This window comes from Saimiri boliviensis, chromosome 7 (genome assembly GCF_048565385.1).
Source record: "Saimiri boliviensis isolate mSaiBol1 chromosome 7, mSaiBol1.pri, whole genome shotgun sequence".
NCBI lineage: Eukaryota > Metazoa > Chordata > Mammalia > Primates > Cebidae > Saimiri > Saimiri boliviensis.
The window spans coordinates 25,537,333-25,556,725 of record NC_133455.1 but is presented as its reverse complement, the minus strand read 5'-3'; the positions used below and the strand labels follow the sequence as shown (position 1 = coordinate 25,556,725).

At 47.2% G+C, this 19,393-nt stretch overlaps 1 protein-coding gene across 4 annotated transcripts in view; it reads left to right on the top strand.

Annotated features, from left to right (window-relative positions):
• Window positions 1-4,667, top strand: part of ABTB3 (ankyrin repeat and BTB domain containing 3) — a 345,548-nt gene extending 340,881 nt beyond the window's left edge. For 3 of the 4 annotated variants that reach the window (XM_039472338.2, XM_039472337.2, XM_074402289.1), the window contains one exon: window positions 2,549-4,667. In XM_039472338.2, coding sequence (XP_039328272.1) covers window positions 2,549-2,758 — 210 coding nt within the window. In that variant the 3' untranslated portion in view covers window positions 2,759-4,667. The remainder of the gene's footprint in view (window positions 1-2,548) is intronic. The other variant, XM_074402288.1, reaches the window with a different exon arrangement.
• Window positions 4,668-19,393: the final 14,726 nt, after the last annotated feature.

Genomic DNA, 19,393 nt, shown 5'->3' with positions numbered 1-19,393 from the left:
TCTCTCTCTCTCTCACTCTCTCTCTCTTTCTCTCTCTGTACCAAGACAGAGAGGCTGATTAGCCTTGTGGTCCTCTGCCCTCCTCCCTGACCATGGTCACTCAAATTGCCCAATGAACTTGACATCCACAGTGGCCTCCCACCTTGGCAGCGAGGCCTCTGTTTCACAATCCCATTTTAATTTTTTCAAGCTGTTTGGCAAGCAGCTTCTGTAGCACATCTCGTGATTTAATAATGGAGCCTGATGCAGTGGAGCCCTGGCTGGGAATAGAGGCACAGAACACATATGGCAGAAAAACTGCCTCTTACACACACACACACACACACACACACACACACACACACACAACCAGCTCAGCCTCAGCCTTCCAGGCCAATACCTGGATTGTTTCCAAGAGAAATACCTTCCCTTTGTGATAGTCACGTGGAGGGCAGGGCAATGCCAGCTGCCCCCTGCCCTTTCTATGCACTGCTCCACTCGCACGTGTAACTCCAAGAAATACAGGCATTTAGATGCTAAGAGCCACGTTCCAAATGGTAGGAGGACCTCGCAACATTACCTGTGCATTACGTCTAACCTTTGAGACAGCTGTGGAATTTTATACAGAGGAGAAACTCATTCCACAAATGCAGCCATCTCTTTTTCCTGGTAAACCTGTCACAGGCTATTCAGTCATGAAAAGAGGCCCTGGAGCTTCTCGTGGCCCTTTCAGGGTGTCTCTTAACTTGAGAAAAAGAACAAGCTTGTTCATCACAGTGAATCTCAGCTGTTGTGGGTAAGCTCAACACTGCATCATCGTGGGAAGAACACAGGTTTGGAAACTAAAGGATTTATTCACTAGTGTTTATTGAGTAGCCAGTATTTGCTAGGAGCTCTGTTCATCGGAATATAAGAAATTAGAGGAGCAGGGCACTATGGATCATGCCTATAATCCAAGAACTTTGGGAGGCCGAGGTGGGAGGATCACTTGAGGCGAGGAGTTTGAGACCAGCCTGGGTAACATAGTGAAACCCTGTCTCTTAAAAAAAATACACACATAACTCAGCGTGGTGGCACGTATCTCTAGTCCCAGCTACTCAGAAAGCTGAGGCAGGAGGGTCACCTGAGCCCAGGAGGTCAAGGCTGCCATAAACAGAGATCACACCACCATACTCCAGCCTGAGCCACAGAGTGAGACTCCGTCTCAAAAAAAAAAAAAAAAAAAAAAAAAAAAATTAGTAGATATGGTCTCTGCCCTTGAAAAAATTATAGCCTAGGACAAGCATCAGCAGACATGTTCTGTAAAGGGCCAGGTAAACATTTTCAACTTTCCAGACCACACAGTATGCTTTGTACTTACTCAATTTTGCAAAAAGCAGCCAGATAATATGTAAATGAATGATAAGGCTGTGTTCTAATAAAGCTTTATAAAAACAGGTGGTTTTTATAAGCCACCAGATTTGGCCTGCAGGCCTATAGTTTGCCAACCACTGGTCTAGGGAATGAGAGCTCCAATCCCAGTTCTGTTAGTAATTAGTTGTGTGGCGATAGGCCAGTGGCTGGTATGCAGTAATCATTCAATAAATACTATCAAATATGATAAATGTAGGTATATATCCTTTTATTTTTCATTTACACTAACTTGTGCTAAATGACACTCATCTACAAAGCAAATGCCAGGTGTGCTGGTGGGGGGTGCTCACTGTGTCCTCAGAATCAGAGATAGGCAACTCCGAGCCTCAGTTTCCCCACCTGTACCAGGAAGCCTTGTACTCTGTGATTGTAAGAGCAGGATTCATGTTGACAGAATGAAAAGATTCCTAATCTGGGTGCAGTGGTTCAGGCCTATAATCCCAGCACATTGGGAGGCCAAGGCAGGCAGATCCCTTGAGGTCAGGAGTTCGAGACCAGCCTGATCAATACGGCGAAACTCAGTCTCTACTAAAAATACAAAAATCAGCTGGGTTGGTGGTGCGCACCTGCACCTGTAATCTCAGCTACTCAGGAGGCTGAGGAAGGCGAATCACTTGAACCCAGGAGGTGGAGGTCGCAGTGAGGCGAGATCATGCCACTGCACTCCAGCCTAAGCAACGGAGTGAGACCCTGTCTCAAAAAAAAAAGGAATGAAAGGATTGCTAAGATCTCTCTCCCAGCTCCAGGATTCTGTGCACCCATGTGAATGTTTGTGGGATAACTAGCTCACTCACTGATAAACTTCATCGAGCTCTATAAACCTCTTGGAGACCACAGTATGACCTCATCCCTGTCCTAAATGGCACAGCAGAGCATGATACCCCTGTAGTCCACCCCCTTGCTTTTGTAACTTGGAAGACTGAGGCCCAGAGAAGTGATTTGATTGGCACAAGGCCAAGGAGCAGAGGAACGGTCTCCAGCCCTTTGATAGGATGAACCGCAAAGTCACACCCCGTGGGTGTGTGTTGGGGAATCAGAGACATTCTGCAGCCAGTCTTCCTTAGCAGGTGCACGCCATCGTTAGATCTGAAGGCATAATCTGAAAGGTGCTTTGCAGAATCATAACCATCTCCCACTTCCTCTCCACTCTCCACAGTTTCTTGGAGTCACAGAGCTCTCAGCATATTGCGAAGGCTACTTTCTCAAAAACATGATGGTCCTCATCGAAAATGAAGCATTCAAGCAGCTCCTGTATGACAAAAATGGTGAAGGGACGGGCCAGGATGTGCTCCAGGACTTACAGAGGACGTTGGCCATCAGAATTCAGTCCATCCACTTGTCATCTTCCAAGGGTTCCGTGGTATGAAACGCCCAGTGCAGCGAATGCTTCTCGGGAACTTTCCAGTTCTCCTGCCGCGTTGGCTTTACACAAACACAGACAATTCCACCTGGCATCTGTTTTTGGCTGGGCCAAGGAGCTGCCTCTGCTGCTCCCACATGTTCCTGTTGAAAAACGAAGGACTTTCCACTGGTCTGCAGATCGGATCAGCTGGGTCCAGAGCTTAACGGGCAACTAGACAACCAAGCTAACCCCAGCTGAAAGCACCCCTAGCACCATTGAATACCCACTGCTGGGGACCACCATCGAATGAATGGATCGAGGCCTTTTATGGGTCACTCAGGTTCCAGGTTAGCAGTTGGAGGACTTAACTGTACCGACCCTGAAGAGATTGTATTACACATTAAGGACCTTGGTAGCTGTGTTTCAGTGAGCATCAACCATGGTAGCAAATTGGCGAGGCTGTGACCCATAGCAAGGAAATAATTTGGCAAATTTTTAGGGGTGGGAACTTTTTAAAATGTTCATTAAAAACAAAAACAGGGCAGTCTTGTAGTTTAAAATATATTTCTAAAAGCTTAACAGTTCATTTTCAACTGAATTGTGTTTAGGGATCTGTGTTTTGAGATCGTTTTCTTTTTCTTTTAAATAGTAAGTCACAGGTCCATACTGTGTACACATGCGTCTGATAAGATACTGCTGATCTTCTATACAAGTTGAAATAACCTTGCCTTAGTGATGATGATTACACAGGAGGTGCACTGCCAATAAGTATCTCTAATTCAGTAGTTGAAAACAACCTGCATGCTAATCGTGGTTTCGGGGTGAGAGTAAAACACCCCCACATAACATGCATTTGCATGGGCCCGAACCTGTGAAATGTTACGTTTGTGCTTCATTTTCACCAAGGTAAAAATGTTCCATCATTTCTAGCTAAAAGTCCATTTGGTGAAACCAACATATCCATTTCTTTTCCTAATTACGGATGATTTGGGGATGCTTTTGCAGAAATGTGTTCATAGATGATGCTGAATTGGGGGGAGGGGGGCAGCACGCTGTCAGAGAATCTACTATTAATCCCAGAGTTTTCTCTGTGTTCTCAGATGTTAATAGTTTGTACTAGCCAGAGAGTATGACTACGTTAGATTATTTTTAAAGATGAAACATGTATGATAGGATGGATTCTTTCCGTATTCTGAGAGTGTACAGTATAGGATTATTATAATGAAAGTTTACATCAACAGGGTTGCGTTGGCTGTGCCGTATATTATAAGCAAAAGAGATTGGTGAAGTGCCACAATATTCCAGATGACTTTTCAGTTGCGGCCTTTCTTCTCGTTCTTTAATCTGAAACTTAGATAAATGCAGTGAAAACTAGGAGAATGACTTTTACCCTAGGGGATGACCAAGTTTTGTGGATAAACCTATTTCCTAGCATGCCTTCAGGAAGTTGCGCCAGACCCCAGATTGTGAAGGAGCCACTGTTCTTCTTTGTTCGAGCTCCCTGAACCATTGTTCCGAGGACTGATGTCACATGGCTTCATGGGCGTGTCCTGTGGAGCATCCGGGCCACCTCTGCCTACAGTATTGGCTCTTCTGCGAGGCTGATACATGGGGCCTCTCTTCCACGTGTCATTCGCAAACCTCCCCCAGCCCACTACCATCCAATATGGAAGGAAAAAAAGGACTGCCTGAAGAAGAGTTCAAGCCACAGATACACAGCACATGTGTTGTGGCTGTCACTTCCCTCCTCCCTCTTCTGTATCCTCAGAGATGCTGCTTGGATGTTTCCTTAACCTCAGCTGACTTCCCTGTGAATGTCTAATGCTAGTTCAGGGCCTCCAGGCATTGATTTGTACAGTGGCAACTCCCAATGGGGCTTCTGTTACTGTCTGGTGTGCTTTCTCTGTCATTAAAAGAAACGATTTTCCCAGGCCGTGCATCATTTGTGTGCTTTGAGTGAGCTCTTTATCCCAGTAGTTCAAGCCTGAGAACTTCACTCAGTGAAGATATTGGAAAATGTGGCCCTGCAGAAAAAGCTGAGGGAAATGAAGATGCTAGATGAAAGACAGAGGTTCCTGTTGCTGGCGATGTGGCAACCAAGCCCTGGTCCCATGCAGCATACACTTCTGGGTGAGGCCCTTGGATCTTTCTCCCATCAGCAGAGAAGCTACAGGTGGTGCCGCCTGGGCTGCTGCCATAACACCTATTGCCTAACCCTCGCCTACAGAGGGTGGAGTTCTGGCTGTCACTTGTGTGTCTTGATGACACTTTTTGAGGATGGGGGGATAAGAAAGTCAAGTTATCTCCATGTGGCATGCCCCCACTAAGGACCGGCATGGGCAGATGCTAGGGGATGGTGGCAGCATTATGGGTTGGGGGTGGGGTTACGGAGGGACAGGCATCGCTCTTCTTAGGTATCACCATTGCTGAGGTCAAACTGTTGTAACCAAGTGAGTTGTAAGGAAAAGCGCCGCACTCTGAGATTGAATCAGGAGTCCTTTATTGCCGGTGACAGAGAGTCAGCTCACGCTCAAAAATCTCTCAGCCCCAAGGAAGGGGCTTGATTCCTTTTTATACCTTGCTTAAGATAGGGGAGGGAGAGTCTAGCTGAAGCTGAATTTACAGAAGCAAAACAAGCAAGTTAGATAAGGAGGCTGGTAACCAGGAGGCAGGAGGTTCCCATGATTGCTGGTTACCAAGGTGGGTATTGGTACTTGCCACACAATCAAGGGGGTATTCACAATAGCAAGCGGGCTTGCCAGGCAGGATATGGTTACAGTGGTTATATGCCTCTATAGTTCTAAGCACAGCATGGCCCAGGTATGCACTCAAGGGAGAAATGGCGGGAGGGGTGAAGTGGAGGTTAAAGGTGGAATCTGCCTGGCTCTCAGCAAGATGGGGTCTGTCAGGCTAACACAGGGCAGGTTAGCACAAAACAAAGTCCCCAGTGGCTCTACTGTGGCTCCGGACCCAGCCTGGGTCCAATGCAGGCATGTGTGGAGATGAGTCCTCCTGGCTAATCCACAAAAGCTTACAAGCAGGTAGGGGGCGAGGCCCAGCCAGCCTGGGAGACCTGGGCCAGTGAGGCCCCGTAAAGAGCTCACATCACCCCACCTCCCGGAAATAACGGCTCAAGCCTGTTAAGCAATCCAGATCTGTTTCTTCTTTAGGAAGCAACCAAGTACCAGGGGCCAGAACTGTGAGTCAGGCAAGGAAAGCAGAAGGTCGTTTTATTTTTGACTGTGTGTCACCCTCAGTGTAGCCTCAGGGTGAGTAGGCATTTGATTTATTGCTTTTAGAATAATAAAGTGCATGCTACTGCATTTGCCGTTTACCTGACAGTTGGCTTTGACATTCAGGCCTCAGCAAAGCCCGTACGAGGGCCCCTGGAGGAAAGTGGGGAGGGGGGAGCTGCCTGCCACAAGCTTCCTCCGCCCCTTCCATTTGCAATGGGACACTGGAAGGAGTGTGTATGTGCAGCTGCTCCCAAGAAACACAAGGACACCAGCTTAGCTTCTGTGCCCACCCCCATGGCCATTGGTCTTACATATACCATCCCTGGATGTCATTCATTCTCCTCCAAAGGAGGAGAATCCACTCAAAATGAAGATCAGGATGTGAGCTCCCATCACGGAGATGCCCAAGCAGAATCCGCGCAGTCAGGCATGGGGGCGGGGGCGGAGGAGGACCTCTGGGACCTCTGGGACCTCCTCCACCCTGAGTTTCTGTGATTCTGTTTTGTTCTGTTCCCGGTTCTGCGATTCTGCTTTTGGATCCCACGTTGTTTCTTCCTGTAAAGCCCCAGGCAAAAAGTGCTATCCCGCTGCATGTTGTCGTAACAAGACTTTCATCACACAGTGTTTTGCTAGCATTGAGCTGTGTGGATAAAGGGTTCTTTGAGAAAATCTATTTCACCAGTCTCGGGTCCTCTGGCTTCAGAATTCAGTGCCCACCTCTCTCCACCCCCACCTTGCATCTGCCACCTGGAGTCACAGATGAATGAGTAGCTGCAGAAGAGCTCACATCCTCCCACTTCTAGTTCTTCCTGCCTGGCCCCTACACAGCCTCCATGGCCAGCAGTTTCCTGGGCTTCTCCACATGAGGGTTCCATTCGGAGAGACACCTACTGAGCACCTGCCATTGGCAGTGCTGGTTGCTGAGCCCTGGACTCCAGCACAGGCCTAAAAACCCTGTTCCAACTGGATCCAACCCCTGAGTAGCTTCGAGACTTTGGACGAGTTACTTACTCTGCCTAGTTTTCACCTTCCTCTTACAAAAAACAAAACAAAACAAAAAAATGGGTTTAACTATAACTAGCGGCCAGCTGCGGTGGCTCACTCCTGTAATCCCAACACTTTGGGAGGCCAAGGTGGGCTGATTACTTGAGGTCAGGAGTTCAAGACCAGCCTGACCAACGTGGCAAAACCCCAACTCTACTAAAAATAAAAGAATTAATGGGGCATGGTGGCGGGCATCTGCAATCCCAGGTACTCAGGGAAGCTGAGGCAGGAGAATCGCTTGAACCTGGAAGGCAGAGGTTGCAGTAAAACAGGATTGTGTCACTGCACTCCAGCCTGGGCAACAGAGCAAGACTCCTCTCAAACAAACAAACAAACAAAAACACTATAGTGAATAGTGTTGTCGGGAGGATTCAAAAAGACATTTTGTGCAAGTCCCACACCGTTAGTAGCAGGGAAAAGGCATTTTTAAACTTCTAAGAAGAAAGCAGAAGGAAGGAGAAAGGAAGGAAAGAAAAACTGATGATTCATACAAGGAAAGAAAGGCTGATGGCTTTGCCTTCATTTCTAGAACTTTCTACAGCAGCGGTTCCCATGGTGATTTGTGATTCTCTAGGGTTTTGCTACTTATTCCAAGGCGTATAGGGAAACTCCCCCCAAACGGAGCTCTTTTATGATTCTAGTTCCTAGCACAGTGCTTCATACAAAGTCAGTAATCAAGAAATGTTTGCAAATGGAAGCCAAGTACACCTGCGTTTCCTTTTGTATAAACATATTTTCAAAAGATTAGAGTTGCGGGGATTCACTCTTCCAAATTCGTTGCCTACGCAGGAATGTGAGATTCACGTGTGAGACTTGGATGACACAAGACTCCCATGGTGTGTGTCTAAGGTCCAAGACCCCACAAATGGCTGAGCAGGGCTTAGACCTGCCAGAGCCAACTCTCAGCTCAGGGCTTCAGGACCACAGCTCTGTGGAGAGGGAGAGGGTAGCCACAAACCCCCAAATGAAACAAACTGCTAGATGTGGCTTCAGAAAAATCTGAGATTGCTGTCATCATCAAGTTATCAGGCAAGCCCATATGCCCTGTGCTGCCACTTGAGTGTGTGGACACTCATCCCCCATCCCTCCACCAAGAAACCTCCCTGGTGGGACTTCACGTCACCTCCTTTCCTCCTAGCCTGGCCAATGCCTTGGAAAAAACAGCACGTGCCTTTGGCCAGGGCCATTGCAGAGGCTGCTATGATGCCTATTTTTTTTTCCAACCTCTTTAAAAATAACTCAACAGATTTTGAACTTCCTGCTTGGCAGGAAAAAAATAGAACTCATACTCAGCAATCACATTGCGCTTTAGTTCTCCTCACTGATGAGGCAGGCAGATAACGAGTGCCCTGTGAAAGGACACATCGCCAAGTTTAGCCCTGAATCTGAAAAGACAATCTGTCTGCGTGAATAGGCAATTAGAAGAGATGCCCTGATGTCACTGATACGTTCTTTGGATGTTGCTTTTCGGAGTTAACCTTCAGATGAGTTCTGAATTTTAATGCTATTGGGAACCTCTGGGATGAAGAGCTACAAGGGAAGAGGCTGATTGGTACAACAGAGGGGCTCTGTGCTGGGCACCACATCTCCCCCCGACCCTGAATCCGCCGTCTGCTGCCTGGGTGACCCTGGTGAGGCCTCTTTTCCATCTGGACCCGTTTCCTCAACTCCTTCTGAGTTGATGTCCTGTGGGTCTAGACTGGAACCTGTCACACTTTCCTTATCATTTCATGTGATAGAACATTCTAGATTGCATTTAGGAGGATTTTACAAAAGGGACCTTAGTGTACAGTGATGCCTTCAGCAAAACAGGCTCCCGGCAGGAAACCAGATACGAGCCTTAGAATGAGGCTTCAACTATCTTATCATGAAGTTGGCATCTCACTAGATCATTGCTACATGACTACCATCTCCTCTTTGGTTTGCGTGTTTGTTTTTTTACTTTTTATTTTGAAACAATTACAGATTTGCAGGAAGTTACAGAGATAGTACAGAGTAACCCAATGGTGACATCTTTGATAAATCTAGCACAATATCCAAACCAGAAAGCTGACATCGACAATGTGTGCGTGTGGTTCTGTGACACCTCATCACGTGTGGATTCCTGAACCCACCACCACAGTCACTCTTCCCTCACTGCAAAGGTCTCCCTCATGCTACCCCTTTGTAATCACTCTGGCCCTGGCAACCACTAATCTGTTTACCATCTCTAGAGTTTTGTCATTTCAAGAATGTTATGTAAATGAGACCATATAGTAAGTGGTCTTTGGAGATTGGTGTTCTTTTGTTTGGACACAGGAACTCATTCTGTTGCACTGGCTGGAGTGCAGTAGTGTGACTGCAGCTCACTGCAACCTTTGCCTCCCAGGCTCAAGAATCCTCCCAACTCAGAATAGCCACAGGTGGGAACCTCCATGCCTGGCTAATTTTTTTTTTTCTTTTTTGTAGAGATGAGATCACACTATGTTTTCCAGGATGCTCCCGAACTAGACTCCTGAATAGATGGGATCACAGACATGAGCCACCATGCAATTTTGATTTATTTATTTATTTTGGTAGAGACGGGGGTTTTACCATGTTGCCCAGGCTGGTGTCAAACTCCTGGGCTCAAGCGATCCTCCCACCTCAGTTTCTTGAGTAGCGAGACCACAGGCATGCACCACCACTACCAGATTAATTTTTTTTTTAATTTTCTGTAGAGACAGGGTCTCGCCATGTTGCCCAGGCTGGTCTCAAATTCCTGGGTTCAAACCATCTGACTTCCTCAGGCTCCCAAAGTGCTGGGATTACAGGTGTTAGCTACCTCGAATGGTGAAATTGGCTTTTTACATTCAGCAGAATGTCTCAGAGACCCATCCAAGGGGAGGCTGCACGTGTGGAGTTTTGTTCCTTTTCATTGCTGAGTAGCATTCCCCAGCATTCCTTCACCTTTTAACCAGAGAGGGACAGAGGCTTTCTGTCACCCAAGCTGGAGTGCAGTGGCATGGTCACAGCTCATTGCAGCCTCAATCTCCCCAGGCTCAAGTGATCCTCCCACCTCAGCCTCCAGAGTAGCCACAGGTGGGAGCTATGCCTGGCTAATTTTTTTATTTTTTGCAGAGATGAGGTCATTCGATGCTCTCCAGGCTGCTCCTGATGTAGGTCTTTCTGTAACTGATGACTTCTAGAAGTCTCACTGATGGTATAGGGCACTGCTTCTCAAATTTGTTTGTTTGTTTTGTTTTGTTTGTCTTGTTTTGTTTTGTTTTTGAGGCAGAGTTTCGCTCTTGTTACCCAGGCTGGAGTGCAATGGCGCAATCTCGGCTCACCGCAACCTCCGCCTCCTGGGTTCAGGCAATTCTCCTGCCTCAGCCTCCTGAGTAGCTGGGACTACAGGCACGTGCCACCATGCCCAGCCAATTTTTTGTATTTTTAGTAGAGACGGGGTTTCACCATGTTGACCAGGATGGTCTCGATCTCTTGACCTCGTGATCCACCCGCCTCGGCCTCCCAAAGTGCTGGGATTACAGGCTTGAGCCACCGCGCCCGGCCTCACTCAAATTTGTTAAAATGACTCTGTGGGGCTGGGGTGGGGCTTGAAATCATTGTTTTAAACAAGTGTCCCAGTGCTGCTGCTGCTGCTGCTGGTCGAGGGACCTCACTTTGAGTAGCAAAAGTGTGGAGTCAAGGTCAGAGATTCATCTCAAACACTTTCTGCCTGTGACAACTGTTCTGGCACCTGGCCTTTCTGGAGTCTCAACCTTGAGGGTTACTATGAGCCTTTCTTTCCAACTCAGGGATGACATTTTCACAACACATCTGAAAAAACTCATTTCAAATTCTATCTTCCAAAACCAAACACCGCATGTTCTCACTCTTAAGTGGGAGTTGAACAATGAGAACGTGTGGACGGGATGGAAGGGAACATCACACGCTTGGGCCTGTCAGGGGGTGGGGGGCTAGGGGAGGAAGAGCGTGAGGACAAACACCCAATGCATGTGGGCCTCAAAACCTGGAAGACGGGTTGATGGGTGCAGCAAACCACCATGGCACATGTATGCCTGTGTAACAAGCCAGCACGTTCTGCATATGCATCCCAGAACTTAAAGTATAATTTTAAAAATAAAGAAATGAAATTCTATCTTCCCAGGTGGAGGGTTCTAACAGCCTGAATTAAGCCTAAGGAATTACTCACACATAGGCTCACTTTACCTTATTTTGCCCTGATCTGTTATTAATCTAAATCAAGTTTATTTTGCAATGCCCTAATATACATAAGAGACCCACTTTTGCTGTGTGATGGCATAAACCAAAGGTAACCAAAGGCGACCTCACCCGTCTCCTTTGTCCCATTTCCTTCAGGGTTGGCAGCAGAAGGAAAAGCCAAGATTCTTGTTTAGTTTCAGACTATGTTTTGAGGCTTCTCTCTGCACTCACAGAGCCCCCCTGGGGTGGCATGGACACGCAAGAGAATCAACAACGGAAGAATCAAAGATGTGGCCCCTTCCCTGTTCACTTCACAACACGTAGATAGTGGAGAGGGACACTGGAGCATCTGTTTCAAAATGGTTGCTGGTGACCTTGAGAACAGTCGTGTGCTGGGGGAATGAGTAGGTGGGGAAGAAGAAAAGTGGCAGGATTTTATCCACAAATACTCATTATTTTCTTGTGAAGGGAACGACTGCATTTTTGGCACTTCAAAGGACTCGCTCTCATACATTAAATATTTTGTTTGAGGAAGGGAAAAGCTCAAATAGTGTTTTCTGTTGAATAAGTAATGATAAAGTACTTGAAGTCTGTTTTTTTCTAGAAATTCCTTGAGCCAAGGAATAATTCCTTGCCCCTAAAATGTGAGGGTTTCAGTTGACCAGTGAGTTTAATCTAAGTCAGATTGCGCATAATGTGACTGCTTAGAAGAGTTCATTTAGCTATGGGATGTATTAATAGAAGCATGATTGCTAGAATGGTGGAGGTGATGGTGCTCCTCTGTGCACTTGGGGGCTCTGCTGGAGTTATGCACTCAGGTCATGTCCTAGTCAAGGTTTCTAGAAGCAAGGAGCTCTGGTTCGTTTAAGAAGAAAAGAGTTTTATTCAAAACTAATAGAGGATTTATACAGTTGTTGGGAAGGCTGGAGAAACCACTAAAGGCAGAGCCTTTTGGAATAACTTACAAACCGTGACACCAAACCAGCCCGATAAGGTCATGGCTGCCACTGCTTCCACCAAATGATATGGAGGCATTTCTGTAGTTCCCAGGAACGTGGCTTCAGTGACTGCCCTTTCCACAGGCACACATGTCTTCCTACATCAGGAACTCGGCCTATCACAAAAGCTCAGTGTTCTGCCTCCACCTGCACAGCATGATGGAAGCTTCCATCTCCTCATGTTGGCCCTTCAGTATCAAAATGTCACTGGGTACATCCACATTTGACAGGCAGAACCTAGGTCACATGCCTGCACCTCAGCTGTGGGGGAGGCTGGCAGTCTCAGTTCTCGCCACTCTGTCAGGAGATAGGAAACGCACTGTGTAATTTCTACAAATATAAAGATGATGGGTAGCCATGAACATAACAAATGTCCCCTGTGCTTGATGAAAGTCACAGAGAAACTGCAGCCTCAGCAGAAGAAACTAACCAAAGGTGAAAGAACAGCCAAAGGGCCAGGCAGGGTGGCTCACACCTGTAATCCAAGCACTTTGGGAGGCCGAGGTGGGCAGATCACTTGAGGCCAGGAGTTCGAGACCAACCTGGCCAACATATGAAACCCCGTCTCTACTAATACAAAAATACAAAATACTAATATAAAAATTATCCAGGCGTGGTGGTAGGCACCTGAAATCCCAGCTACTCGGGAGCCTAAGGCATGAGAATCTCTTGAACCCGGGAGGCAGAGGTTGCAGTGAGCCGAGATCATGCCACTGCACTCTAGCCTGGGTGACAGAGCAAGACTCAAAAAGAAAAAAAACAAAACAGCCAAAGGAACTGGGATGTTTGGCCTGTAGGGGAGAAGACTTTGATGACCGTCTTAATTTTAGTTGTCTTCAAAGAGCAGAAGAGGCCCCGTAGATAAGAGGAATCAGGCTGAATGTGGTGATTCATGGCTGTAATCCCAACACTTTAGGAGGCTGAGGTTGAAGTTTGCTTGCGTCTAGGAGTTCAAGACTGACCTGGGCAACATAGTATGACCCTATCTCTACAAAAAAATTTAAAAACATTAGCCAGGTGCAGCGGTTCATGCCTGGAGTCCCAGCTACTCTGGAAGCTGAGGTGGGAGGATCGCTTGAGCCTGGGAGTTAGAGGCTGCAGTCAGTGGTGAGCATGCCACTGCACTCAACCTGGGCAACAGAGTGAGACCCCATCTCTTTAGAAAAGAAAAAAGAAAAGAAAGAAAGTAGAGAAAGGAACTAGCTTGCTTAGTATGATAACAAGGATTAGAGCCATCTAGTGATGGACTCTTCAAAGATTTAGATTTCACTAAGTATAAATAAGAACTTTTAGCAGTCAGATCAATGCCTTCCAAAGATGGAGTGAAAAAGTAGCAGTGAGTGCTCCACGACAAGAAGCATTCCAGAAAATGCTAGTCGACTCCTCGATAGATATTCAGGCAATAAAGGGAGGGTAGAATTTAAAGGTTCCTTACAACTCAGGGGTGTTGTCATTATCAGTTCTCTCCTGATACAGATCATCGATTTGGCCTCAGAAAATCGATATCAATCTTGATACAGCTTATGTAGAATCTGTAATGACCTCCCAGCCTTCATTTTTTTTTTTTGGCCACTGCTGCATTTTATTACAGCACGCCACCCTATTTATCTTCATCAGGCTTGTGAAGCAGCAGATCAATTCATTATTCTTACTTATCTAATACAGAAGGAAGAAAAATTGTCCACAAAACCTTACCAGCTGGGAAGAGAAAAAGTAGCTAGAAGCAATTCGGTCACTGAAAAATAGGACTTCTTTTTATAAAGAAAAAAGAAAAATGGGTTTCAGTAAAAAATCAAGTTAGGGAAAGGTCATTTTCGAGAGTCGAATGAAATCCAAGTATGTGAATTTGCACACGTCCACCACATCCGATATGCATTATTTAAACCGGACTCAGAAAAACCATGAGTCATGCATCGGTCTGGCACAGTGGCTGGTGAGCGAGGTCTCCTGTCAGCTTCAGTCTTCCCTCCTGCAGAATGGGAATGTCATTGCATTAACACAACAGGTGAGAGAGAGGCACTCTTGCAGCGATGGTGGAAGGGAGTGCTGTCAAAACGCAGGGAGAAGCAACAGGGAAGAGGGATTTGGTGTGCCCCGGATACGGCCGCCTCCGATTTTATCATGGATTGGTTAACGCTACCTCCCCAGCAGCCTCAGATCCCCAAAGGCCAGCAGTGGCTCTGTAAGCCTTCAGCCCTAGGCTTACTCCTCTGTGGAGTATGAAGGTTCATCCACCAGGCTCCAGTTTGATTCACGGCGCTCTCTTGACAGCCTCATTCACCGGAGTCCCTGAGGACCCCAGCATTTTGTTCATCTCCTGCTCTGAGATCTTCGGGAGGGAATGTGACTATGTGACTGTCAGCCAGTTGTCACATTTCATCCCAGAGGCAATGGAAACGATGCCTGAATGCCATGCCTCTATGTGCTGTGTTGGAGACGCCTGTATGTGACTATCGGGAAATTTTTCAGTACATGGGAGGCTGGTGTTTTCCATTCCTTTCTATTCTGTGCTGCTCCTTTTATGTATTTATCTCACTTCTCATAGTAAATCCTATATGGTAACAATTTTTATGCCCATTTTTACAGATAGGGAAACTGAGGTGCAGGCAACAATGCTAAAAAGTGGCAGAGAGGGAATGTGGACCTAGGCTGACCTGACCTGGGAGCCCCCCTCTTTCTGGTGCCTCTTCAGTTACAGGGCCTCCTCTAAAGAGACACGGGACAGAGTAAGATGCTTCTCTCCTCTCCACTGCTTTGAAAAATACGATCAAGCCAGGCACTGTGCTCACACTTGTCATTCCAGCACTTTGGGAAGCCGAAGCAGGTGGATTGCTTGAGCCCAGGAGTTCAAAACCAACCTGGGCAACAAACTGTTACCCCATCTCTACAAACAAACAAACAACAACAACAAAACAACAACAACAACAAATATATATACATTGCCAGGCATGGTGGTGGGTGCCTATAGACCCAGCTACTCAGGAGGCTGAGGTGGGAGGATCACTCGATACCAGGAGGTGGAGGTTGCAGTGAGCCAAGATCATGCCAGGGTGAGTAACAGAATGGGACCCTGTCTCAAAAAAAAAATAATAATAATAAATATGATCGGCTGGGTGTGGAGGCACATGCCTGTAGTCAGTCCAAGCTACTGGGGAGGCTGAAGTAAGAGACTCACTTCAGCCCAGGAGTTTGAGGCCAGCCTGGGCAACATAGTGAGGCCCTGTTTCTTAAAAAAAAAAAAAAAAAGAATAAAAGGATAAGGAGGAAGAAAAAGCTTTATAGGCTAAGACAGATGTTAGTCATGTGTATCTGTGATGAGCTGTGATGACAAGGCCTGCTTGTTCTGGATGTCATTTTTTTGGTGAGTATTGTTCAGGGGAGAAAGAGGTGGTGTGAGATTTCAATGCAGATGGACCGATGTTTAATGGGACTGAGGACACAGATGTGGAAGACGGGGTCCCCTGAGGTGCTTCTTGACACTTGACACGTAGACACAGCCTGGGGGACTTTGTTGCCAAGCCAACTCTTGGTGTGAAGTGAGTGCAGGAGTGGGGCCAGCCAGCCACCGAGGACCCGCCACCCCAGGACAGCCGGGCGCCTCTGGCAGATGTGTCTACGGTTACTGATTGTCATGGTCAAGCTCAAACTGGGTCCAGCAGGAGATGTGACTGGCCCATTTTGCTTCTTTTATCTGAGCCTGCACCTTTCCTAACTCAGATTTTTAAGACTTTTTCTTTATGCTTATTTCCTTTTTCTCTGTACTGATACACTAACTCGGACTTTTGGCTTTTATTGGGCCAAGGGCCTACCAACCTGGGTGCTCAGCCTCATTCGGTAAAGATAGAAAAGTGTCAGAAACGTTCCCTACAGGCTGATTTCACCCCAAACAGTCGCTCAGTGCTGTGCCTCACTTACCAGGGACACACCCCCACAAGGCATCTCCTGGCCTCCCGGTCTGCCTGTTACCGCAGAGCGTGCTGGAGCAGGTGTGGTTGGGTGACCAGTAAGCTGGGTTTCAGTATCTTTCCAGGCCCAGGGAATGATCAGAATTGGAGAGGCTTTGCTTAGCCTCCTATTAGAGCAGAGAAAGACTTCAAAAACTCAACAGCTGCTAAGGCTTTTTACATCAGCAAAGTCCCGCAAAGCCTGCAAATGGAGGCTGCCTTGACGCCTTTCATTCTAAGGATAGAGAAGGCAAATTCCGCGGCCACTTTCTGCAGAGCAGCGACTAGGCTCCTTTTTACTTCCAGGGGGAGTTCAGGAGATTCATTTGCTTTCTGTTGCCGAGAATGCTATCAAAACAAATTTTACTTTTAGCTGCAACCTTTCAAAAGCGTCTTAAGAATAAAGCACCAAAACATCTCCAAGCTTGTATAGGTATTCCAGTTTTTTCGTGGTTGGTGTTTGTTTTCTTTTTAATGGTGCCAGTTTCAGCTGAAACATGGTTCAATTTGTTTCATTTCCCGCTGGACATACAGCAGTCTATTCTTGGCGGGCAGAAGCAAGGGGGCAGATTGAGAAAACCCAGTTCATGAGAAGTGCGTTGTTGTTTTAGCAAAGAGCGGAAATCGGTAAAGGGCTCTCATGTCGAGGCAGCAGGAGGTCAGGACATGGACGACTCGCAGTTGGGGTCACGGACTCAGGGCTGAGTGGCCGGAAGGACAAGAGTGTTGCCTGGCTGCGGGGTCGAGGGAAGTGGAGGAAGATGCCATCTCCCGATGGGAAGACCTGTCAATAATTTGTGCCCACGTTTAATCTACCACAGCTGGGAAGACTAATGAGAAGAAGGAGGTGACTGATCTAAGACCAAACGCACATCATGTAAGTGCCAAGATCGGGGACAGAGCCTGGGTGTTCCAGCTTCAGTCCCGTGTGGTCCCTTCTGTCCCCACGCAGCCTCTTTTGGAAGGAAAGACAGAAATGTGCGCCTAAGGAAAAGTGAAGGCCTTCACCAAAGCCCTGGATATAATGAGGTCAGTCACATCCCTGCCATCTCAAGCCCCACCTGATCTGGTTTGGCTCTGTGTCCCCACCCAAATCTCATCTTGAATTGTAGCTTCCATAATTCCCATGTGCTGTGGGAGGGACCCACAGGAGATAAATGAATCCCAAACAGTCACTCGGTGATGCGCCTCCCCAGGTGCAAGCCTTCGGGAATGCCAGCCTTGAGTTGGGCTGCTCTAGCTCAGTGTGTGGTGATGTCGTCAACGTAAACACAGTTGCTTTGAAGGAGGGCAATGGCGCCTTACATAGATGTCGGTAGGCTGCAGCCTGAAGTTGGGCTTTTCACCGTTGAATAAAATCTTTCCCTCTCAGGTGGGGAAGTTACAGTGCAGCAGCTGCTCCTCATACTTGGAGTGAGGGAAACAGCATGATCTAGACGTGAACACGGCTCAGGCAACAGGAGCGCCAGCCGCAGGACCCACTCACTCTCACTGTTGTTTGCAGCTTTGGGCAAGTCAAATAACTTGTCTGCTGGATCACGATTTTTCCAACTGTGTAAGCGTTTGTAGCTTTCTCGCTAATAAATACTCTGCTTCCTTGCGTTTCAGAGTGGAGTCAGACTTCAGCATCACTGGGAGTTTGCTGGGAATGCTCAGTCTCAGCCCGGATTCCAGATCTACTACCGTGGAATCTGCGTTTTAACCAGAGGCCCAGTGCTGAGAGCACTGAGGTCTGAGAAGGACTGCTCTGTTCTCCCAGGTCACTGAGACGGTCTTAGGTTCTTCTGCTCCTCTCTCTCAGCAGACACTTGAAACTATACCTAAAAGAAAAGGACAATGTGGGTCAGGCATCGGGGCTCATGCTTATAATCGTAGCACTTTGGGAGGCCAAGGCGGGAGGATCGCTTGAGCCCAGGAGTTTGGGACAAGCCTGGGTAACATAGTGAGACCCTACCTCTACAAAAGAATAAAAGATTCGCTGGGAGTGGTGGTGCCCACCTGTGGTCTCAGCTACTCGAGAGGCTGAAGTGGGAGAAGTGGGAGGATCGCTTGAGTCTGGGAGGTCAAGGCTGCAGTGAGCCATGATCGCACCACTGCACTTCAGCCTGGATGACAGAGTGAGATCCTGTCTCAAAAAAAAAAAAAACCACCAAAAAAAAGATAATCTATATATATGGTCAGGACTTGGGTAAGACCCTTAAGATGTTTTTGTGTTCATCTGTAATAAGTCATTTTAAGAACTACATGTTCTCTGAGACATTTTCTGATAGTCATTTGTGCACCCATCTATTGCCAATGATTTCTCCTCTGACTAGAGGTGCGAGTTGTTTTTCAAGCCCGCTATGAATGTCTGTTAAATTACCTTACCCATTAGATGTTTTTTCCCCTGCTATCTCTCACCAGGGGAACGCTGTGAAAAAGCTTTAGAACACTGTGCAAGCAATCACCCTTTCCAGCCACCTGTTTCTGCTGACAACTTTATGAATAGCTTCTTTACCAGTCATTAGACAAAACCCGTTCCATTCTGGAGAAGGATGACACAGAAGGTTAAGGGCTTTTTTATAAAAGCACACGTGGCTGGGCTCAGTGGCTCATGCCTGTAATCCCAGCACTTTGGGAGGCCAAGGCAGGTGAAACACCTGATGTCAGGAGTTTGAGACCAGCCTGGTCAACATAGTGAAACCCTGTCTCTACTAAAAATACAAAAATTAGCTGGGTGTGGTGGCAGGTGCCTGTAATCCCATCTACTTAGAAGGCTGAGGTCTGAGGCAGGAGAATCGCTTGAACCCAGGAGGCAGAGGTTGCAGTGAGCCAAGACTGTACCATAGCACTTCAGCCTGGGGAACAAGAGCAAGACTTTGTCTCAAAATGCGCGCGCACACACACACACACACACACACACACACGTGTGTGAGGTTTGCCAAAACCAGCTTGTGTCCAAAGTGGGACAGATGGGCCACTAAAGGGAAGGAGCAGAGACAGGGATTAAAGAGAAGGAAGTTTTTGTAAGGCTTGTGCTATAGACTGAGTGTGTCCTACCCCCCAAATGTATAATCATCAATGTGATGGTGTCAGGAGATGGGAGTATTTGGGAGATGCTTAGTTCATGAGAGTGGAGTCCAAATGAATGAGATTAGTGCCCCTATAGAAGAGACCCCAGAGAGCTCCCTCACCCCTTCTGCCATGTAAGGATGCAGTGAGAAGACAGCAGTCTATGAACCAGGAAGCAGGCTCTCACCAGATACTTAAGCT